Below are 25,236 nucleotides of genomic sequence, written 5' to 3'. Positions count from 1 at the left end.
ATAACAAAGTGTGAAGCTGGGTGAACACAGCAGGCCAAGCAGCATCTCAGGAGCACAAAAGCTGACGTTTCGGGCCTGGACCCTTCATCAGAGAGGGGGATGGGGAGAGGGAACTGGAATAAATATGGAGAGAGGGGGAGGCAGACCGAAGATGGAGAGAAAAGAAGATAGGTGGAGAAGAGAGTATAGGTGAGGAGGGGATAGGTCAGTCCGGGGAGGATGGACACATCAAGGAGGTGGGATGAGGTTAGTCGGTGGGAAATGGAGGTGCGGCTTGGGGTGGGAGGGGGTTAGGTGAGAGGAAGAACAGGTTAGGGAGGCGGAGACGAGCTGGGCTGGTTTTGGGATGCAGTGGGGGCAAGGGAGATTTTGAAGCTTGTGAAGTCCACATTGATACCATTGGGCTGTAGGTTTCCCAAGCGAAATATGAGTTGCTGTTCCTGCAACCTTCCGATGGCATCATTGTGGTACTGTAGGAGGCCCATGATGGACATGTCGTCTAAGGAATGGGAGGGGGAGTTGAAATGGTTCGCAACTGGGAGGTGCAGTTGTTTATTGCGAACCGAGCAGAGGTGTTCTGCAAAGCGGTCCCCAAGCCTCTGCTTGGTTTCCCCAATGTAGAGGATTGCAACGAGGGAGAATAAAGCCTCAACAAAAAACAATCAAGGGCGGAAATTAAAAATAACAGGTAAGTAATTGGTTAGATATGCTAAATTGGAAAGGCTGTAAAAGCAAACACAGGATGGCAATGCCTATAAATCCTGCCCTTACCTATTGTAATACAACAGTATGACAACCTCAGGCTAAAATGTGAAGGGTCTAGGCCCGAAACATTGACACTCTTGCTCCTCTGATGCCTGGCCTGCTGTGTCCTACCAGCTCCACACTGTACTGATTCAAACTAAATTCACAATTGTGTGATTTGTGCCCAGCCAGCATTGAATTGTTGTTGATCAAAATTAACCTGCACTTCTAAGGGAGAGATGCATTTTGGCTAGAACACAGCCTCATAGCACAGAGCAAGAGATCAAGAAAAAAAATGTATTTCCAGAGAGAAAGAAGACCCTCTAGCCACATTGTCATAGGGGGAGCAGAGAGCCCAGGAGGATGTTATAGGGAGTGCTGAGAAAATACCTCATCTGACAAATTAATTTTGAAAATACATTTTGATGCTAAAAGTGTGTAGTATTCAATAATCAGGTATTTGATTACATACATTTATTGGTTGTTCTCTGTGCTGCTAGTTAATTATAGGTCTAGTTACACAGAAACTAAACTGAAAAACCAGCAGCTGGAATTATGTGTGCAGATATTTTAAAAGCACTCGTAAATAAAATTCCTGTTCAGACATAAAACCCAGGGTTTCAACTCTCAGACGCATAGAACACAACAAATCCTACCACTGTACCAGCGGCCTCTGCCATGAATTAGCGAACCTCATTCACTCCACTGCCATCAATCTAACCTTCCACTAAATATTCCCATGCTTCACTCTGTTTTCACCTATCGAACAGTGATGCAAGACTGGCTGCAGAATTCTCAGGCCACACACAGACCCAACTATTCAATCTTGACAGCCACATCAGCCAAACAGATTGCATAGCTCATTGATATAATTCTCCCTTTATTATATAGCAAGATGGTGCACAGCTTACACAGTAGGAACCAACTAACTGGAAAGAACACGCAGAATGTCTAAACTCATAGTGCTAGGACACAGCTAGATAACATTGACTTGAAACATTAACTCTGTTTCTCTCAGATAATGCTTGACCTACTGCGTAATTCCAGAATTTTGTTCTTTGTCAATTTTCCAGGATCCATTATTTTACATTTTCACTAACTAGATGCTGTTCTAATATGACACGTCAGTTTGTAAGCTATAGTTTAGAATGCAGTTGGAGTTGTTGGTTGGTTGGCCGAACTGACTGGTTTGTGTGCAAATATTTTGTCTCCCCTCTAGGTGACATCATTGGTGCTGTGTAGCCTCCGTTGAAATGCTGTTGTTCTGTCCTGCTCTGAATTTATATGGTCTGGTCTGTTAATCTTGTTTCCAGTTTTGTGCCATGGTGGTGTGTAGATGGGGGTCTATTTCAACATGTTTGTTAATTGTGTTGGTGAGTGAAAACCAGGCCTTCAGGAATTCTTGTGCTTGTCTTTGTCTCACTTGTCCTAGTACTGTAATTTTGTCCCAGTCAGATTGAGTGTATCAAAACGAGGGAGAATGGGTTGTGCTGTTTGGTGTGAGTCAGTGTTCATGGATCCTGGTGGTGAGTTTCCTGCCTATCTATCCTATGTACTGTTTCTCACAGTTGCTGCATGGTATTTTACATATCACACTTGTCCTGCTCATTGTGGGTATGGGGTCTTTCATCTTCGAGAGTAACTGGCAAAGCATGGCTGTTGCTTTGTGTGCTATCCTTATTCAAAGAGGTCATAAGAGTCTTGTACTCAGTTCTGGTATGTTTCTAACATGGGTAGGGTGATAAATTAAGAACGAGACAGGACAACAGTGCTTCAACAGAGGGTACACAGCACTGACAATGTCATCTAGAAGGGAGAGTAAACATTTGCATGAAAACCAGTCAGCTCGGTGAACCAACCAACAGCTCCAACTGCAACCCGAGCTACAGATCTTCATTAAAAGGTTTAGAATTTAACTTTTTTTTTCTGTTATTTTAGCAGGTCATGGGAAAGACAGTATGTACTGAATGCAAGTACGTATTCAAGCAGTATATGCAGGCTTCTCGCCCCTAATTTACTGGAACCCATGGAGCCTTGTTGGCTTTCACAGAGCATCAAGAAGCAGGACGGTTTTGGAATGGAGTGAGAAGGTTTCAGCTGCTACATTGGAAATTTAGCTAGTAAGAGATCCAGAGGAGGCAAAATGCTTTGTAGCCAAAAGAAAACAACAATTCCACCCCCCCCTCAATCTTAGCCTGTCTCTCCTGCAACAGAAGATCAGCGGAGCAGATGAACAAGAAAGTACCACCTCAGGCAAGTTCCCCTCCAAGCCTCTTATCATCTTGACTTGTAACTATAATAATCATTCCTTCACTACTGCTGGGTCAAAGTCCTGGGATTCCCTTCCGAACTGTACAGTGGGTGCCACTACATTCTAAGGACTGCAGCAATTCAAGGTGGCCGTTCACAATCAATGTCTCCAGAGCAACTAGGTTTGGGCAATAAATGCCGGCCTACCCAGCAATGCCTAAATATCAATAACTAAAACAGAATAAATGTTTCTGCTTTGGCTGGCCTTATATCCACATCTAATTTCTCAAAGACCAAAGGGAAACCCTAGCAAGGACCCAGTGACCAAGGCCTCACTTGTCCTGGTGACTCTTAAAACTCAACTCCTAATAAGTTTGAACAGTACAATATTCACTATTTCCAAGTAAAGCTGAATAAGAATATTTATTTGGGGGCGGCACAGTGGTTAGCACTGCTGCCTCAGAGCGCCAGGGACCCAGGTTCGATTCCAGACTTGGGCAACTGTCTGTGTTGAGTTTGTATATTCTCCCTGTGTCTACATGGGTTTCCTCCGGGTGCTCTGGTTTCCTCCCGCAGTCCAAAGATGTGCAGGCTAGGCCATGCTAAATTGCCCATAGTGCCCAGGCATGTTTAGGTTAGGTGGGTTGAACAAGGGAAATGCAGAGGTAGGAGAATGGGTCTGGGTGGGATTTTCTTTGGTGGGGCGGCGGTGGCGTGGACTTGTTGGGCCAAATAGCCTGTTTCCACACTGAAGGGATTCTATGATTCTATGGGATTCCGTGATAAGTGTTGGTGAAACCTTAACAAATTGTCTCAAAGTGTTTTAAAAGTCCTGTTCAGCAATTGAACAAAAAACTCCAAGTCCTGCTGTAACTCCTCCCCAAGTTTTTTGTTTAAACACTGATCAAGAGCCTTTAGATCAAGTAACAAAATAGCCTCATTAGTTTCTGTTGGTATTGTTGTGTTAGGAGAGATGATGGAAGTCATGGTTTCAACTCTATAGAAACATTCCCTGGCGTATGATCACCTCTCTAGCAATAATAGTCTCTGGCACATTTGCTACACAGGAAGACTGAGTTGAGAAGGGCAGGTTTCATTGGCTGGTTTTTCTCTAGGCCATCTCATCCAGCTGAGTTTTTTTTTGTTTCTGCTCACCTTGTCCAATGCCATTTCAGATAATCAACCTTCAGAGATCACAGTCATCAGTTACTACCTGTTTGTTGGCCCTATCAATGTCCACAATCTTCATCTCATTTCCACAATGAGCACCATCAAACAACTAGAATTTAAAAAACCAGTCTGGGTTATCAAGGTGGCATCTTGTAAAGAAGACAAGTAAAATCAGCATCACAGTTCTGAACCTCACCTTTGGTCACCTCTCTGACTCCTTCAAATGTTCAAGAGTATCGGGAAAAGAAAAAGAAAATCACCCCCCAGTATGTGGAGAATATGAATAAACAACTGAGTATTTCCAGTCTTTCCAATTTATTACAATGGATTTATGATTTATTTCCCAACATTCCCTCTCTTACCCAACATCCCCAATAAAAATGCATTAATTAATACTAAAATATGTTTTTGGAATTTTGTTATCTGACAGTATAGAGTGCACCACTTTATAATCCCGATATTGAGAATGTAGCCCAGTACATCAGTTAACTATTTGCAATACAAGATGCAAGTTAAAAACATCAGCAACAATGAAATAGTTGGATTTTTCCCAGCAATACTCATAGATGATTCAAGTACAGAACTCGCAGCTAAACAAATTAATCTCTAAAACAAACAGCATAAGAAAGTGATATTTTCATGATTTCTTTATTGTGGAAAGTGCAACAGCAGAATACATTGTTCACAGATTCTCCATAGCAAATATGGTTTCATCAAAAAAGCCTTAACTTCCACAAATTAATTGTTAATCTTTGGTAATGTTAGCCAAGTATTTGATGATTTCAATACAATATACTGCATATAATACTATATGAAAAACATAGCATACTAAGTCACTTTCCAATTCAGTGTTACAACTGATGCTTTACCAAAATGTGTGTGTTTGGCCAAAGTGGTAAACAAGACCACTATGTAAATACAGTAAACCTACCAACTGAAAGAAAAGTTTACTCAAACAACTTTTTACACAATTTTAACAGAACAAAAATTGTATGATTCATTCTAAATATTGTTTCAAAATAATCATACATTTAAAATGTTAAGTAGTAAATTTATCTAAAGTTTAAACATGAAGCATGTTTCTGGGGAAAAAAAAGTTGTGCAGAGATGTTTTGATGACTAACAACAAAATACTGTTCCATGGATTACAAAATACAGGAAATGCCAACTTCTAGAATAAAAGGTGCTTTCATTTTGGTTCCACTTCTCTCCTCCCACACACAACAAATCACCACTTCATGTCTAGAAAGAGCAATCGTACAGTTTCACTTGAAGTGCCTACCAATTTGCTTCTCTTGGTATTGGTGAACTGATCAGGATAGGGTTGGTCTCAGCTTTACACAACAGCCATTGGAAAATTCTAGCAGTCAAGAGCAAGAAGTCTGATTGAAAATTTCCCTTCAACAGCCTGGAAATGCTGAGGCTAATTGACAGCAATTAATTTTGCTGGTTATAACTCAGTGCTGTGACATATAGCTGAACATGAAAAGCTGTTTTACTAGTATTTTCATTTCCCAGTTCAAGCACCCTTAGATCACTTTTGTGCAAAGCAATGGAATTACATGCAAAAAAACAGCTTGTAGCATGAGGGCTGCTAAGTGAATATTCATTTTGGAAACAGGTACAATCTGGTAAGGCCTTAATCAAAAAGATAATTCTTTATGTTACACAAAGGGGGAAAGAAAAATTAACCTTTTCATTTATAAGAGACTAACCATATGCAATTATTTTGCAAACACATTTACAAGAACTTAACAAAAGAAATGGCACAAATTAAGTTTGAAAAATTCACAGCCTATCAACTAGAAATCCAGAAAATCTTCAGGTTTTTGCTCAGTTGGAGGGTTTATTTTGCGTGTGTTGAAATAGTAGACTACTTGTTGAGGCACTTCGGCAAGTACACTTTGTGCAAGAGCTTCTTTTGGAGCCTACAGAAAGATTAAAATTCAATTTGTATGGGTTTTAAGTCATATTGAACACATTTGGATAATTTTTAAACTAGCTAAAATATAACAGATTTGAAATATTATTAATCCAGTCACAGGAATCAAGTATTTACAGAAAACTAATTCAATAAATTAAATTCTGTTATCCATTTTCAGATGTGCATTTTTGTTCACATCAGAGAGAAAACAAATGTAAACTCATAATTCAAGCAAATACTACAACATACAGCAATTTTTAGTTTTCCTGAACACCTACAATAAAAAGTTCAATTTAAACCTTATTTCCCATTCTAATAACTCAACTGATATTTACGGTGGGAAACTGAGTTTTATTCGCTTCTTTAGATTATTTTGAATGTGTTTAAACTTAGAGAGATAACTGAAGGACCACATTGGTCTCTGAAAAGACTTCACAGCAGGCTAGGTATGGGGATTAAAACAGTAATGAAGAGCTAACCAAGTCCCATTTGCATTGATAATAAAATGTGAGGCTGGATGAACACAGCAGGCCAAGCAGCATCTCAGGAGCACAAAAGCTGACGTTTCGGGCCTAGACCCTTCATCAGAGAGGGGGATGGGGTGAGGGAACTGGAATAAATAGGGAGAGAGGGGGAGGCGGACCGAAGATGGAGAGTAAAGAAGATAGGTGGAGAGGGTGTAGGTGGGGAGGTAGGGAGGGGATAGGTCAGTCCAGGGAAGACGGACAGGTCAAGGAGGTGGGATGAGGTTAGTAGGTAGCTGGGGGTGCGGCTTGGGGTGGGAGGAAGGGATGGGTGAGAGGAAGAACCGGTTAGGGAGGCAGAGACAAGTTGGACTGGTTTTGGGATGCAGTGGGTGGGGGGGGGGGGGGGTGGGGGGGGGGGGGGGGGGGGGGGGGGGGAGAAAGAGCTGGGCTGGTTGTGTGGTGCAGTGGGGGGAGGGGATGAACTGGGCTGGTTTAGGGATGCAGTAGGGGAAGGGGAGATTTTGAAACTGGTGAAGTCCACATTGATACCATATGACTGCAGGGTTCCCAGGCGGAATATGAGTTGCTGTTCCTGCAACCTTCGGGTGGCATCATTGTGGCAGTGCAGGAGGCCCATGATGGACATGTCATCAAGAGAATGGGAGGGGGAGTGGAAATGGTTTGCGACTGGGAGGTGCAGTTGTTTGTTGCGAACTGAGCGGAGGTGTTCTGCAAAGCGGTCCCCAAGCCTCCGCTTGGTTTCCCCAATGTAGAGGAAGCCGCACCGGGTACAGTGGATGCAGTATACCACATTGGCAGATGTGCAGGTGAACCTCTGCTTAATGTGGAATGTCATCTTGGGGCCTGGGATGGGGGTGAGGGAGGAGGTGTGGGGACAAGTGTAGCATTTCCTGCGGTTGCAGGGGAAGGTGCCGGGTGTGGTGGGGTTGGAGGGCAGTGTGGAGCGAACAAGGGAGTCACGGAGAGAGTGGTCTCTCCGGAAAGCAGACAGGGGAGGGGATGGAAAAATGTCTTGGGTGGTGGGGTCGGATTGTAAATGGCGGAAGTGTCGGAGGATAATGCGTTGTATCCGGAGGTTGGTAGGGTGGTGTGTGAGAACGAGGGGGATCCTCTTGGGGCGGTTGTGGCGGGGGCGGGGTGTCAGGGATGTGTCGCGGGAAATGCGGGAGACGCGGTCAAGGGCGTTCTCGATCACCGTGGGGGGAAAGTTGCGGTCCTTAAAGGACTTGGACATCTGGGATGTGCGGGAGTGGAATGTCTTATCGTGGGAGCAGATGCGGCGGAGGCGGAGGAATTGGGAATAGGGGATGGAATTTTTGCAGGAGGGTGGGTGGGAGGAGGTGTATTCTAGGTAGCTGTGGGAGTCGGTGGGCTTGAAATGGATATCAGTTACAAGCTGGTTGCCTGAGATGGAGACTGAGAGGTCCAGGAAGGTGAGGGATGTGCTGGAGATGGCCCAGGTGAACTGAAGGTTGGGGTGGAAGGTGTTGGTGAAGTGGATGAACTGTTCGAGCTCCTCTGGGGAGCAAGAGGCGGCGCCGATACAGTCATCAATGTACCGGAGGAAGAGGTGGGGTTTGGGGCCTGTGTAGGTGCGGAAGAGGGACTGTTCCACGTAACCTACAAAGAGGCAGGCATAGCTGGGGCCCATGCGGGTGCCCATGGCCACCCCCTTAGTCTGTAGGAAGTGGGAGGAGTCAAAAGAGAAGTTGTTGAGTGTGAGGACGAGTTCAGCTAGGCGGATGAGAGTGTCGGTGGAGGGGGCCTGGTCGGGCCTGCGGGACAGGAAGAAGCGGAGGGCCTTGAGGCCATCTCCATGCGGAATGCAGGTGTACAGGGACTGGACGTCCATGGTGAATATGAGGTGTTGGGGGCCAGGGAATTGGAAGTCCTGGAGGAGGTGGAGGGCGTGGGTGGTGTCACGGACATAGGTGGGGAGTTCCTGGACCAAAGGGGAGAAAATGGAGTCCAGATAGGTGGAGATGAGTTCGGTGGGGCAGGAGCAGGCTGAGACGATGGGTCGACCAGGGCAGGCAGGTTTGTGGATTTTGGGAAGGAGATAGAAACGGGCCGTGCGGGGTTGGGGAACAATGAGGTTGAGGGAAGGGTCTAGGCCCGAAACGTCAGCTTTTGTGCTCCTGAGATGCTGCTTGGCCTGCTGTGTTCATCCAGCCTCACATTTTATTATCTTGGAATCTCCAGCATCTGCAGTTCCCATTATCTCTCTCCCATTTGCATTGATTATCACTTTGAAGAATATCCTTTAAGTTTGAACTCACCAAAATGCTTGCAAACAAAGGTTCAAATAAGCAAAAAGCAAATTTAAGACTGATGTCAGGAGGTTTTCTGTATGGAGATAAAGTAAATGGACTCCCAAATATTCCAGAGTCATAGAATTATATTGCATCAAGGAAAGATATTTAGATAATGTCAGTACTGACCGTTGTGAAGAGCAATTGATAAATGCTGTACCCTAGTTCTTTTATTCGTCCTTCTGCAACTTTGTCAATTTTTGCCTCCACATACTCACTATCCATTTAATACTATTAGCTTTAATTTTGCGAATAAAACTATTATGTGCTACTATGACAAGGCCACTCAAAAGTCAAAACCCACAACATCAACAACATTATGACTATAAAACATTAACTTAGCCTCAGTTACTTCAAAAAAAATTCAAAGCAATTTAATCTAATATGATCTGCCTTTCAGCAAATCCATATTAACTTTCATTCATTAACTCATAGAACATAGAACAATACAGCGCAGAACAAGCCCTTCGGCCCTCGATGTTGCGCCAACCTGTGAACTAAACTAAGCCCCTCCCCCTACACTATCCCATCATTATCCATATGCTTATCCAAGGACTGTTTAAATGCCCCTAATGTGGCTGAGTTAACTACATTGGCAGGCAGGGCGTTCCACGTCCTTACCACTCTCTGAGTAAAGAACCTGCCTCTGACATCTGTCTTAAATCTATCACCCCTCAATTTGTAGCTGTGCCCCTTGTACACGCTGAAGCCATCATCCTCAGAAAAAGACTCACTGTCCACCCTGTCTAATCCTCTGATCACCTTGTATGTCTCTATCAAATCCCCTCTTAGCCTCCTTCTCTCCTATGAGAACAGATCCAAGTCCCTCAACTTTCTTCATAGGGCCTGCACTCCTGACCAGGCAACATCCTGGTAAATCTCCTCTGCACCTTTTTCAATGCTTCCACATCCTTCCTGTAATGGGCCGACCAGAACTGCATGCAATATTAAATGAGGCCGCACTAGCGTTTTGTACAGTTGCGGCATGACATCACAGCTCCGGAACGCAATCCCTCTACCAATAAAACCTAAAACACCGTCAGCCTTCTAAACAGCTCTATCAACCTGGGTGGCAACTTTCAGGGATCTATGTACATGGACACCAAGATCCCTCCGCACATCCACACTACCAAGAATTTTTCCATTGACCTGGTATTCTGCCTTCCTATTATTCCTCCCAAAGTGAATCACCTCACATTTAAACTCAAACTTTTTCAAATGCCAATTAATTTTGTCCAAGAAAATTGTTTCAAATTTTCCTTATTCTAAGCTAGGTAACCTATAGTCATCAAGTTATCACTCTTCCCTTTTAAAGTGGATATAATATTTGCAATCTTTCAGTCCTCTGGATTTTCCCTAAGCAAGGAGAATAGCATTTTATTTAGAATGATGAGAAAGGCTACTATAAATGGTTAATGCCAGACATTTAATTCAAATGAACTTCTTTCAAATCAGCAATATCATAACTATATTCACATAAACTGTGAAATAGGCTTCAAATCGTTTGTCATCATATACCGTAACATACTCACCTTTTGAAATTTCCTAAAAGGCACAAACTGGACAATATCCCGGACAGCTACTTCTCCAGTGGGTGCTCTCAGTACACCATCATCACCATCCAGAAATTCCATGGCACTGAAATCTGCTCCACCAACACCGACAATGATGATGGACATTGGCAACTTAGAAGCATTAACAATAGCCTGTTTTGTGTTATCCAAATCTGTGATCACTCCATCTGTGATGATCAGTAGGATGAAATACTGCTGTTAAGACAAAAATTTGCATAGGTCAAGATAAGTTGCCAAATGGGGTCGCTTCAGCGGTGTACTTAAATATAATTACTTTTCCATCAGAGTTGACAGAAAATATGCTAAATACATAAAAATTAAACAATAATTTTTTGCGGTTTGAATAAAAAAATGTTGAGATATTCTGATATCTCACACCCTTATGTTGGATTTTCCTTTTCAGTTAAACAAGTTGAGAAGTTGAGCTGCTGATGCCACTTCTGTGATTTTCTATTTGAAATCATGCAGGATGAACAACACAGCGCAAATATCAGATGTATAATCTGAAGATGGAAAGGACAGGATGACATCAATTGCATCTTTGCTGTGTTGCTCATAGAAGCATTGTATTTCTTACATCCAGATGTTTCTAAAGTGCAAATATCAGAAAATCAAACTATGCCACTGGATTATCATTAACATTTCATGATTATTTGCCTTCCTGGGTCTGTGCAGCTTGTGAATGGAGAGTTTAATGGAGACTAGTGTAGAGCAGATTGATGCCAACAGTGCAGGGTTCCATCCCCATTCTGGATGAGGTAGATTCAGGGCATGTTGTCTCCCTGGCCTAACCACAGTGGATGTCATGGTGCTGTAGGTCAGACTTGGCTCCAGGCAGAGAACTCAAGATGCTGATTTGGGCAAAAATAGATATACCCAATTCTAGAGATAGTAGGCTCTGCAGATGTTGGAGAATCTGAGATAACAAGGTGTAGAGCTGGTTGAACACAACAGGCTGAACAGCATCAGAGGAGCAGGAAAGCTGACTTTTCGGGATCTAGACCCTTCTTCAGAAATGGGGGAAGAGGAAAGGAGTTCTGAAATAAATAGGGAGAGAGGGGAAGGCGGGTAGAAGATGGATATACTGGCTCCACCCCCGCCTCTCTGACCTGTCTGTCTCCTCTTCACCTATCTTCTCCTCTATCCATCTTCTATCCACCTCCCCCTCTCTCCCCATTTATTTCAGAATCCCCTTCCCCACCCCTATTTCTGAAGGAGGGTCTGGGCTCAAAACATCAGCTTTCCTGCTCCTCCGATGCTGCTTGGCATGCTGTGTTCATCCAGCTCTACACCTTGTTATCTATACCCAATTCTATCTTGGTAAAAAACAGGTGGCAAATTGAACATCGTACTAACATTTATCATGTCACCTCCTGCTCATAAAACAACAGACACATAGATTGAGGTGAGAGAGGACTATCATACTTGTAAAATCATATTTTTTACTATGCTTTCAAGCGATGCCAACAGAAAAAAGGGGAAAATAAATTGAAAATGGAATTAGAATCCAAGGGGAAATAATCTTAAAACTGAAATGGATGATGTACAAAACAAAGCTTGTAACAGCAGTTTATTCATTTTTTAAAAAGTCTGTAATAGGTGACATGATAAACATCAAAGTTTGATACAACTTTTATCTACGTTTGTAATTCACCTTCCAGATTAACACCAGGTAAATATCTCACATTGTGCAAATATTTTTGGTTCCGCTTCAGTATCTTTAAATACAAAACACTCTTCTTCTCCATTACTGAATTATCTCTTATCACACCATTACCATGATTAACATTTAAAATTGTAATTGAAACTATCTACAAATTGAATTTTGTGGTCAATCTTTTATCATACTTTATCAAACATGTAAACATTGCAGATGAATACTTCAAAAACTCTGAATTAACCTTAGGAGAAAACACGGACTTTAGCGACACATATCCTTTCTAAACAGCAGGCTTAGCAGATGTGTTTTGAACCTCAACTCCCTACTGCCTCAGGGGAATAATTTTTCCATTGTGACCAAGACTGATAAAATGGAAAGTACCGGTGATTTCTATTGCCACCAGTGAGTCATGTAGTCACTTACGACATAGGAGGGCATTCAAATGTAGAGAAACAAAGATTATTAGAAGGATTGGGAACCATCCAAACTTTTAGATGTAGAATTTCCCTAGAATGGTTATAAAATTTAGTGCAATGCTGAAACTATAATCCAACTAAAATCTTCCACGAGTTCAGCAATATTTCCCTATTACTGTATACTGTGCCTTAAATCCAAATCTAGGGATTCCTTCCCTTCGTATCAATTTATTTATGCTCCAGATTTTAGTGAGTCATACATCAGAATAACATCACACTACTTCTGTAAATCATTTGACACCTTAACATCTATAAAATAGTATGGACTTTCCATATCCTTACTTTCAATATATTACTGTAAGTTTTAGTATGGGGAAAAAAACTGAACACTGACAAACATAAGAAGATTCTCACTTTGTGAGAAAATGCTGGAAGTACAAGATTAATAAAAAGGAGCCCACAAAAAATGTTACCTTATCCTTCATAATTTTCCCCCACAGACATTGACAGAATTGTCTTGCGTTTTCAGTTTTAGCTCATATTACGAGTATCTGGGGTTTCTCCTTTTGTACTTACAGAAGCTGTTGGCTGTTGTGCTGCCGCAGCTGCAAATCTTGCCACATGATTAATGATGGGAGCAAAGTTTGTTGGTCCATATAGTTTGACTTGTGGAAGACAGTTGCGGTAAGCATCCACAATTCCTTGCACTCCTGATAAGCAAATTGGTGAAGCAATTTTTTTTATTGCAGACAATCTAGCTTGGTTGCAAATTTAGCTTTCATTAAGATATCTCACCTGTTTACAAAGCTGAAAGATCATTCCTGCACAAAGCATAATGCAACTTCAGGCTCACAATATCTAACAATGTAATTGCATACTAAGATTGAACAGTAACAGTAGTAACTCAGGCTAAATTTATATAAGCTTCCGGCATTCTGCTTTCCAGAAGAATACAGTAAGCAAAGTAACAAAGACTTATAATTCAAAGCAAATGTCTAGACTTCAAAGAAATATTTCTACCTTAAAATAATGGAAGAAAGTTTCAAACGTACATGCATTCTCACATGTGAAAAATGACAAAATTGTTTCATGCACCTGTAGATTTGAGACCTGATGTGCAGGGAACTTCTTCTAATCTTTAATTTTTTGAAGATCACTTCTTTTTCCCCTCCCAAGGAGACTTAAAACATTCAAAATTTAGCAGTCAGCCTTGGCTCATTAGCTGATTTCCTAAAACAGAAGCTATCAATTCAAAGCCCACTCGCAGAATTTGAATACAACCTCATAAACTGACATTTCATCACAGTGCTGAAGTAGTGCTGGACAGAAGGCAGGAGATATTTTGCTTTAAACAAAGTTGATGCATATTTAGTGACTGAAGTAGGAGACAATGGTGTAGATCTTCTGGTTAGCAGAGGACCTGAAGTGCACACCACTGATCCAGTTTAAAACTGCATGCTTATCTATTTGTGATGGACCCTCAACTGATTTCTGTTTCAACAATGGGCAAACCTGTTGGGGGTGGGGGGTCCTGGTGCCAGCAAGTAATATAACAGCAAAACCACTTCTCACCATAAACAGAGGTCATGGCCATTCAGATGTGTTTTTTCAGTTCATTGCCTTGAGTTTTTAAGTGTCCCTAGCTTTATTAGGTTACCCCCTAACTCCCAGTTTCAACACAGCTCATTGAATATGGAACATCTTCATGATAATTACCTTCAAAGCATATATAAAGCATCAAAAATGTCCCCTTTTCAAAATATTTACGTAAGCCCATGAAAAACTAATTTCAAAAACACAAAATCCAAAAAGCAAGGGAAAATCTCAATAATCAGTAAATTTCTCCATTGCTCTCCAATTGTCAAAAGCCAACGACTGATGGAATTTGCTAGACTTGTAAAATTCTGACACAATGCATCTTATTGTATAGCATATTCTCTCTCTTCTTTGTCCTCAGAGGTGAAAATGATTATGTTCATCACCTGGTGTTTGTTTTTGGTAGGCTTCAGGTGGGTATATAGCCATTTGATGATACCAATCTGCTCCCAGAAAGTTCTGCCTCGAATAGTACAGCTTTTGTGTACTTTGCCTTCAAGAGAATTGCATGAGCCATGTGTATTGAGACTCTATCTGACCGGCCGCTTTTAGTTTGTAAGCTGCACACCAAATAGTTGGTTTGCTATAGTGTCTGCTTAATAATATAAAATTTACAGTTTTATATAAAGAAACCAAGTTAATTAATGTCTGATGAGTGATTAGACTATTAACATGGCACAGGGAACAGCGGTGGAAAACATCACACTGATGGGGCCTATCATACTCTAACAGAGAGAAAGCAAGTCAGTTTATGGGTCAAACACACTATTAACAGTCTTAAAGACTGTTAAAGTGCATGAGACAATCCTCAATATCATTATTTGTTATTACACCAGAATGTGAGAAAAAACAGTTGTACTGGTAAATAGACAAATCCCTGTTGAGGCAATTTAGTTCACTCGAGAAAGTGATCAGCATGTGTGCCAGATTGATAGTGAGCAAGGAAAGGCCAAAGAATTGTCAGAATGACTGTTATAGTATAACAGGTTAAATGTGAAATTATGTACTTGGTGTGAGAAACAAAAAAATGAAGTTTATTATATAAATGGTGGCATATTGGGAAGTGTGGATGCACAAAAGGATTTGCATGTCTTTGCATGCCTGTCAGTGGAAATAGATAATTATGTGCAGGAAGCAATCAGGAAGGTAAATGACATATTGGCTTTCCTTGCAGGGGGATTTGAGATCAGAAGTAGGTACATCTTACCTTAGTTTGAAAGGGCCTTGGTGAGACCACATCTGGAGTAGTACACGCAGTTTTGGTCTCCCCACTTAAGAAAGGATACCTTCCATAGTTTGAGTGCAGTGAAGGTTCACTAGGTTGATAGCAAGCATGGAAGGACTGTCCAATGAGGAGAGATTCGTTCAACTAGGCCTGTATTTCTCAGAGTTTAGGAGTATCAGATTTAGAAAAATAATATTCTGACAGGGCTGGACATACGAGATGCAGGGAGGATTTTCCGGGTGTAGATTTTAAAACCAGGGGCATAATATCAAGATATGCGGTAGATCATTTGGGACCAAGATGAGAAAAAATTGCTTCACTCCAAGAGTGACGAACCTGTGGAATCCTCTACCACAAGTCACTGAACACTTAAAGAAATTTGTCTATACATGTTGCCGTTTTACATGTAGGTTGAACTACACAAGACTGACAGATTCCAGGCTCTAACAAGGACATCAGTGGCTCAGAAGGGTTTTTAGGACAACCAACAATTATTCAATGATTGCAGTTAGGCTCCTTGTGAAAATATATGATTCAACATGTAATATGTCCCAGATTAACACCAATGTTGTTTCCAATTTTGTAGGTCCACTATTCCCAACATCCATGATGGACTGTTTTCAACCCAATAGTACACATTTTTGGACAATTCCATACCTGCGCAGAATGGGTTGTCAGAGTTGAAGTTAATTGGAAATTCATGTGACACCTAAAAGGGGACAAAAAAAATTGTATAAGGTTTGATAACCAAGGTTCAAATGATTTTTAAAGTAACTGTTTGATATATACCTGCCAGGTAGGGGGTATCTGTGCACCAAATCCTAACGCAGGGAACAACTTGTCGCTATGAAAGAAATAAATAACATCATCAAATCTCTCATGAGTAAGAGATCAATTATAAGCATTCCCCAGTTTATGTTTATACAACATGGCTGGACTTTCCTCTCCAGTAAAGGCAAGAATGAGATTGGTTAATTAAACATTTTAAGATTTTTGACTGAAAATTCCACTTTGCAATGCCCTCCCAACCTTGAGCTATTTTTATGATCCAGAAGACCTTGAGGGCAAACCCTCAGAGGTTGAATCAGAGATAACACAGTGTGAAGCTGGAAAAACTCAGCAGGGCCAGCAGCATCAGAGAAGAGGGAAAGTTGACATTTCGGCTCAGGACCCTTCTTCAGAAATGGAGAGGGGGAAGGAGCTCAGAAATAAATAGAGGTGAGGTGAGGCTGGGGAAGGTAGGTGGGATAGTCATAGGCGTGTGCTAGTAGGGAGTGCTGTGGATTGGTCAGTGAGGTGGAAGGGACAGTTAGGTGGGAGAGATGGATAGATTGTGTCAGGTCAAGGAGGCACGGATGAGGAGGAGGATTGGTAATGGGATGAGGTCGGGGGGCGGGGCGGAGGAAAAGAGATTTTGAAACTGGTAAAACCCACATTTAGGCCATTGGGCTGTAAGCTCCCGAGGCGGAATATGAGGTGATGCTCCTCCAGTTTGCGGGTGGTGTCATTGTGACACTGGAGGCAGCCCAGGATGGACACGTCACCCAGGGACTGGAAGGGGGAGTTAAAATGATTCACGACCAAAGTTCCTCGACCTCATTTTTGCTTTGAGCTAGTGCAGGCTCTTTTCTCCCCCAGAGGAAGGGAAAAACACAGTTGTCACGTCTCAGAGAAGAAAACAGAGTTAATGTTTCGGGTCCATTGACCCTTCCGCAGAAAGGGTCACCAGACCCGAAACGTTAACTCTGTTTTCTCCTTCACAGATGCTGCCAGACTTGCTGAGCTTTTCCAGCAACATTATTTTTGTTCCTGATTTGCAGCATCCGCAGTTCTTTCGGTTTCCATTACGTCACGTCTCCGAGCTGAGCCTGCTGGTTGAAGGCTCCTGAGGAGCTGAAAACAGTGTGATCAATAATGTTCAATACTTTTACACCTTCAAATGTTATCACTACAAGCTGCATTGTAATGTGAATGTGTTTTTAGTGGATGATTAATGCTCTGTCCTGCAAAGGACTGTTACATTGACCAACTTTGTCTAAGTGTTGAAATGCATTACAGTACTTCTCCTATTTGACAACTGCCATAACGTACTCAAAACTGTGAAAAAGGTGCAGAGAATTCCTTCCCTCATGTATTGCATTCTGATTCTCTGACTTCGAGAAAAGCATAGTTCTGCTGTTGAAGTTTCAAGTATAACAGTAGTTGATGACAAATACTTCAAATGTGACACTGCTGATACTTCGCAAAATGCTGCAAATCCACTAATAGGATAGATACTCCAAAATCAGTGTCCTTTCTCAGTCCAACATTCCAACTACTGAGCCACTGTTTATAGTTATTCAACAGGGTTGGCCATGCCGCATTTTCTACATACCTGACACAAGACAAACTGTCTAGTCTGAACTTTGTACCAGCAAATGGTAAAGATGAAGGCAGTGGAAATCCTTCAAGGTCTATCTTAAAAGGTTCTCTGAAAAAACTCATCATCCCCACTGATTCATCAAAGTCCAGAGCCTAACACTATGCAGACTAGAGAAGATATATCCAAAAAGGTACCAATTATTGAACGTAGCTGACAGGCCCAGACAGATTTTAAATGTAATTGTTGGAAGGAGTGTGCACAAAAGCCCACAACATCATACCCAGCCACCTGCCACATCTCTAACAGGGTTTGTGGATTAAACATCGATTCCTTAGGCACCTCAAGGCCAATACACCAGAGTGGAGAATGTTATCTTCAGTTCTGAGGATCATCCTAAGAAGAAGGTCTAACTAACTTTAAACAAGTTCTGAGATTAATTAAATATCAGAAGAAATTGGGGTGATGTGACTGGATTTCTGTCTCTTTTAAATATTGTTTTAAAAAAACAAACTTGAGTTGAGTAAAGTGTGACTTAAAATGATGTATTGCCCAACAAAATTGTTGGATGACAAAAAGCAATTCAAAATAAAGGTGTGTAAAGAACAATGTAGATCTGCCGTAGCCCTTACAAAAGCAGGTTGTCAAGAAGATAATCTTGTACCATCTCTCACCACATACCAACATCTGATGTGCTGGCACATCAGCAACCGCATTCTCTAATTACATTTGTGTTTGTCAGTTGACAACATGCATATTCTATTTCACACAATCATAGAAATTGCATCATAGACTAGAAGGAGATAATAAACCTGTATGCATTGTGTATTTAACTATTTCAAATCACAAAAGTCATTTACTGCAATGATGAAAATGACAAGGCATATCGCAAACCTGCTGCAAATTATTCATAGAGATTGAGAGGTACACAGATATAGATCTCAGGTGAAAAACGTTTTAACCAAATAATAAGACAATTTTCATTGATATCTTTAGGAAATGTTAGACAGCTAATAACAAAAATTTAGTCATGTAAAAGAACACATGCATTAATCAGAGATAACAAGGTGTGAAGCTGGATGTACACGGCAGGCCAGGCAACATCAGAGGAGCAGGAAAGCTGACATTTCAGGCCTGGACCCTTCTTCAGAAGTGGGGGAGGGGAAGGGGGCTCTGAAATAAATAGAGAGGTGGGGGAGGTAATGATAGAAGGTGGATTAGAGGAGCAGATATGTGGACAGAAGGTCAAGGAGGTGGGGATGAAGCGAGTAAAAGGCGTGGGTAGGTAGGATGTGGGGGTAGGGGTTGGTCAGTGAGTAGGAGGAGCGGATAGGTGGGAGAGAAGACGGACAGGTCAGGGAGGTGGGGACGAGAGGGGCTGCTGGTCTTGGGATGAGGTCAGGGGTGGGGAGATTTTGAAACTGGTAAAGGCCACGGTGAGACCATTGGGTTGTAGGGCTCCAAGGCAGAATATGAGGCGCTGTTCCTCCCGTTTCTGGGTGGCAACATTGTGACACTGGAGGTGGCCCAGGATAGACATGTCGTCCAAGGAGTGGGAGGAGGAGTTGAAGTGGTTTGTGTCTGGGAGGTGTTGTCATTTGTCGCGAACCAAGTGTAGGTGCTCCACAAAGCGATCTCAGAGTCTCCGCTTCGTCACCCCGCTGTAAAGGGGGCCACATCAAGAATAGCAAATACAATAGACCACATTGGCGGACGTGCAGGTAAACATCTGTTTAATGTGGAAGGTTTTCTTCGGACCTGGGATGGAGGTGAGAAGGGGAGGTGTAGGGGAGGTGCAGCACCTCCAGCAGTTGCAGGGAAAGATGCCGGAGGTGCATTTATCAGTTTGTTCACAGGTCAAAATCCTCTCATTTGCAGCATCCTACTTTATCTCAACAATGCCATTAACAAAGCAGACAGGAATACATTACGTATCGTAGTCTTGAATGACCATTCCAACAGACCAGATCGCCATCAAATATTCATTAAATCCATTAGGATTTACAAAATGTAAAGAATCAGCTGAACGAGGATCCCCATTAGAGCCTGTGAAATCAATACCAACCTGAGAATGAACAGACCAAAAAAAATTAGTGAATGTTTACACTCCATTTCAAGTAATCGCTCAGAGGCAAATAAAAACATTTTATTGCATTTCATGAGCTATTCCTTTTGTTTTTTGGTTTATAAAATCATGACCTCAAATAAGGTGCTCATCTCTGACTGGAAATGAAAGAAAATTACATTCTTGAGCTTCATATAATGGATCATTTACCACTGGATATTGACAGTGTACTTTGTGAACATATGAAATCTGATGACAGGTCTGTGACCTGAAACATTTAGGAAAATTTTGATGTCTGCGCAAGCTTGCAGATTTGTGTGTACAAAAGACGACGCTGGTCGATTCCTGACAAAAACCCCCCGAATGCATTGGAAACACTGTTCCAAACAGCCAACTTCCACATTTCACTACAGTGTATTAGGCCACACTTCCCTCGGGTCAGATGGGTTGTCAATAACCGAAGCTGCATTACATCACTTTTGTAATTGTGGACAGATGTTTCCCAGTTTTATTTTAAGAATGAGAAACTGAGGACACTGGTAACATGGCAGTGAATTATGCCAGTAATTTTTTATTAAGTTTCTCAGTCAGGATACTTTCAAGGGATGTGCTCATCATCTCATCACTATGTCACTAAATGTTATGTTATAAGGGATAACGTAGGCATCGTCCAACAAGTATACATGCTTGGCTGAAGGCAGAACACACATCAGATAAGTCAACACAATGTGGAGCCGGAGGAACACAGCAGATCAGGCAGCATCAGAGGAGCAGGAGAGTCAATGTTTTGGGTCAGGACCCTCCACCAGGATGTGTTCGTCCAGTTCCACATTGTATTGACTCCAACTCCAGCATCTGCAGTTCTTGTTATCTCTGCACATCGGCTAGGTACTGCTAACTCAGCTGCTGTATTGCTTTCTTCGTCTAAAGCCCTTATTCACATCAGTTGTGATGGAAGGTTAGTTTTATAACATGAAGCTTCATAATTTCCATCTGTATTTTGGAGCCCTGTTCTACTGGATCAGCACCTCATTGCTGTAGACTTCTGACAGCCGAGAGACTATGATCAGCACCTGGAGCTGGAACAGTAACAGCCTGCTGCTCACAGAATCAGAGAGAACTACAGATACTTTCGCGGGTGCATCAAGTTGTTAAAATTGCTGATAGGCAGTTGGTGAACACAAAACCAAAGTCAATATTCAGTTTAGATTTATTTAAATGAACATTGCAAGAATATACAACCCAACCCAATCCCCACCCCAGTGTCAGTAAGTATCTCTTTTTATGTGCTCAAGTAATACCTTAAATCAATGCCTTCCACCCAAATGTAGTAAATAATAACTGATATTCAATTAACAGTATTTCGGATAACGCGTGGCAGACATTTGCATCATATTGAAAGAAAGTGCTCTTCTACCAGAAGGATGGCTGAGGACTTGTTTGCCAGGCCGAAAATTAGATCCCCTCCCCTTCCCAGATGAAACCAGTCAGAATAAGGAGATGCTCAGGATCAGGGTCATGAATTTGACTGGGTTATCACAACTGTACAGCATCAGTGGCTTCATACATGGCAATTAAAACAGCCCCAAGATCAACCAGGGTATTTGTCAGCTACAAGGACTTCCACTTCAATTCAGCACTGGCATGCAATCAAAACAAATCTTTATTCCAGTTACTTCAAGATTCGTGAAAGCAGCTAAAATACTTTACTCTAATCATATTCTGTTCTCTGATAGGTGCTTGAAAACACACAACGATTGGTTGCTCAGGGGCAAAGGTCGTCCACTTAAAATGTTGTTGATGGCACATGCAAGAAATCCAAGGAATGTGGTTGCGAAGCAACTCAATGCAAGCCATGAGAAGGTGCTGTTGAGAAAATCATCAGCCTGCTGAAGACATAATAGATGCTTGGACAGACCAGGAGGTACCTTCTGTCCAGTCAGTCAGGTCCCTTAGAATGGTGTCACTGTGCCAGAATCTGCACAAGCTTGGACAACAAGATCCAGGCCTTCAGACAGCAACGTCCTAGGCCCAAATATCTTCAGACGATTTATCAGTGACCTTTCTCCATCATCAGGTCAGAAGTGGGGATGCACACTTCCGATTGTCAAAGTTCAGCACCATTCATGACTCCTCAGGTACTGAAATAGTTCACATCCAAACACAAGGCTCGGACAATATCCAAATTTGCACTGACAAGTGGTAAGTTACCTTTTGTGGTATAAATGTATCAGGCAATCTCAAATCACTGCCCATGACTTGAAGCACTCAGTGACATTATCATCACTGCAGCCTCCACTGTCAACACCTGGGAGGCTCCCATTGCCGAGAAATTGAAACTGACCCACACAAGAACAGGAGCAGTTCAGGGACTAAGATTTCTGCAGCAAGTAACTCACCACCTGACTCCGCAAAAGGTATTCCACTAGCTACAAGGCACAAGTCAAGAGTATGGTGGAATAATCCCCACCTGTTTAGATAACTGCAGCAGCAAAAGCCATCAGGCAACACAATATTATCCAGGACAAAGGAGACCATTTGATTGGCACCATGTCTGCAAACATTCAGCCTCTCTACCACTGAAGCTCAGCAGCAAGGTGTATCATCGACATTCACCAAGGCTTTTTAAACGGCACCTTCCAAACTGATGACCATTTCCTAGAAGAACAAGGGCAGCAGATATATGGGAACACCACCATCTAATGTGTTCCGCCCAAGCAACTCACCATCCAAACTTGAAGTATATTGCTATTCCTTCAGCATTGCTGGGTCAAAATCCTGGAACTCCCTCCCTAACAGCATTGTGGAGTTACTTAAACAGACCACATGAGTTCAAGAAGGCAGCTCACCACCAACTTCTCATGGGGAACTAGTGATAAATGCTGGTCAGCCACTGACACCCACATCCCCTGAATGAATTTAAAAAAAAGCACGATTAGCGGTGGATGAACACGATGCAGTCAGTCACTGCGAGCAAGTTGCCTTCATTATTTAAGGATCACTTAAACTCCACCACTCCACTTTCTTTTTGAAATCCTAAAAAGGAATTCTTCCTCCTCCATTCTCTCCTGACACTAAAACAAGGCACAGTCTTAGCACACCTGGACTTCATTCTTCCAATTCCTTCTGTTGTTTTCCCAACTGCTAAATTATTTCTCAATTCTATTGAGACCTTCATTGTGTTTAGGGTTGAGTAGCTTTGGTGGGCTATAGGAGGATGAGTCTGGGTGGGATGCTCCAAGGGTCAGTGTGGACTTGTTGGGCCGAAGGGCCTGTTTCCACACTGTAGGGATTCTATGATCATTCTATTATCTCTATCAGTTTTTGTTTGGAGCGGTGAACTGTGAGCTGAGACCTGGAGATGATCAGCTGTGAACAGCAGCTTGTTTGTTTAGATCGTGTGCAGACCAGCTGGAAGATGTATTCACTGACATCTTCAACTTCTCCTTTCTTCTACAAGTCGAGGCCTCCCACCTGCTTCAAAAAGACCACCATCATCTCAGTACCAAAGAAAACACATCCTTAATGACTACCGCCCATTGGCTCTGACCTCCACAATCATGAAGTGCTTTGGGAGACTAGTCATGGCCAACATTAACCCTAGTCTCCCAGCCCACCTCGATCCCTACTTACTGATGGAGCAGATCCATGATGAACGCCGTTTCCCTTACACACATCTCTGGAGTCTCTAGATAACAGGGACACCTACGTCAGGCTATTACTCATGCCTTCAACACCATAATCACTACCAAATTAATCTCAAAACACTGAGGCCTAGGTCTTGGCTTTGCCCTCTGCAACTGGAACCTCAGCTTCCTGACCCATAGACCACAATCAGCAAAGATAGCCAACAGCACCTCCGCCACAATAACCCTCAACACTGACACCCGCAAGGATATGTTCTCAGTCCCCTACTGTACTCCCTGTACACATGGCTGTGTAGCCAAATTCTGAACAAACACAATCCAAAAGTCTCCTGACGATACCACCATGGAGGATGGATAACAAACAAGGAGTCATAATACAGGAAGGAGTTAGAGGGCTTTGTTCAATGATAACGATCTTTCTCTCAATGTCAGTAAAACAAAAGAACTTTTCGTGGACGACAGGAAGAAAGGAGGAGGACACACCCCTATCCGTACCAACAGAGTTGAGGTGGAGAGGGTCAAAGTGTCAAGCTCCTCACAGTGACAATAACCATCAAACTATCCTGAACTTCCCACATACATACAATGGTCAAGAAGGCACGACAACACTTTTCTTCCTCCAGCAGCTTAAAAGTTTGACATGACCATAAGGAGCCTCAGCAACTTTTCAAATTTCGACTGATACAAGTAACCATATAAAATATCGGGTTGTTACTTAGAGAGGGAAATACAGTAAAGTCTGAACATACATGTTTCCGGCAATGGTTAATCAGATCTGAAACTTGAATTCTGTCTCCATCTCTCCATGGATACAGCCTGATCTGTTGCGCATTTCTGACATTTTATGTACTTTACTTCAACGTTTTTTGAAACCATTTTAGAAAAGGTCCATCCAAATCATATCGGCAATGCACAAAAAATACTACAAGTATTGCATATTTGTTCAACATGGCAATTCATTACCAAAAGCAACTGCAAGCTCTACTGATACTAACTTAAGTCATTGAAAATTGAAAACAAAAGTTTACTTACAGTGAAGTTCATCTGACAGCCACCCATAATATAGTCCAGGAAAGAGTATTCTTTCACAATCTGTTGATTGAATATTTAATATTCAAATCATAAGGCAAATCAATCATTTATTTATTTTATAGATTAAATGCAATTTAATCATCTCAAAAATGATGCAGATGGCAATTCAGAAAATACAGTCAATTGTCTGCCTATCTTGATGTTACTATTTCTGTAACCATCATCCTATCCCGGTCTCTTTTCTGTCTTGTTTTGGAGAAGTTGTGGGTGATGTGAAAATAGTAGGGATGGCACAAATGGCTGCACTTGGAGGAGGTTAGAAGGAATATATGGCACCCAGGAGATCCTCTTCCCAGTTCCTTTGCATTTCTTGATCTCTTTAATCCCAATCAACTCCATTTTCTCACTATTACCATATTCTCTTCTTTCACTTTTTTCCCTTTCCACACCATCGTTACCCCACAACTCGAAGTTTCCAATTTCTCTTTCCTCTCCTCACCTTGTACCATGGTTACACAATTTACTCAACCCTCCATACTACAGTGATGAAAGACTACAGATCTCCTCACTTTCTGCTTGCTTTGATGAGCAACTCAGCTAATCAAACTTACGTATTGAATGCTTCTGTATGTTAATTGTTTAATTTGAGAACAATTACATTCGAATGAGGAAATGGCAATGGGGTAGAATAGACCTCTTCGCAGAAGAATCAGGGGAGATCTCACAGAAACCTGTAAAATTCTAACAGGACTAGATAGGGTAGATGCAGAAAGG

At 42.0% G+C, this 25,236-nt stretch overlaps 1 protein-coding gene across 7 annotated transcripts in view; it reads right to left on the bottom strand.

Moving 5' to 3' along the window:
* Window positions 1–4,796: 4,796 nt before the first annotated feature.
* The window catches only part of LOC125451712 (copine-3-like), a 72,045-nt gene continuing 51,605 nt past the window's right edge, over window positions 4,797–25,236 (bottom strand). For 6 of the 7 annotated variants that reach the window (XM_048529232.2, XM_048529238.2, XM_048529235.2 and 3 more), the window contains 7 exons: window positions 24,463–24,522; window positions 19,650–19,783; window positions 16,149–16,203; window positions 16,017–16,068; window positions 13,115–13,248; window positions 10,421–10,657; window positions 4,797–6,092 (listed from right to left, as the gene is read on the bottom strand). In XM_048529232.2, coding sequence (XP_048385189.1) covers window positions 5,967–6,092; window positions 10,421–10,657; window positions 13,115–13,248; window positions 16,017–16,068; window positions 16,149–16,203; window positions 19,650–19,783; window positions 24,463–24,522 — 798 coding nt within the window. In that variant the 3' untranslated portion in view covers window positions 4,797–5,966. The remainder of the gene's footprint in view (window positions 6,093–10,420; window positions 10,658–13,114; window positions 13,249–16,016; window positions 16,069–16,148; window positions 16,204–19,649; window positions 19,784–24,462; window positions 24,523–25,236) is intronic. The other variant, XM_048529237.2, reaches the window with a different exon arrangement.

This window comes from Stegostoma tigrinum, chromosome 5 (assembly GCF_030684315.1).
Source record: "Stegostoma tigrinum isolate sSteTig4 chromosome 5, sSteTig4.hap1, whole genome shotgun sequence".
In the NCBI taxonomy this organism is placed as follows: Eukaryota; Metazoa; Chordata; class Chondrichthyes; order Orectolobiformes; family Stegostomatidae; genus Stegostoma; species Stegostoma tigrinum.
This window is presented reverse-complemented; position numbering and strand designations above follow the sequence as displayed.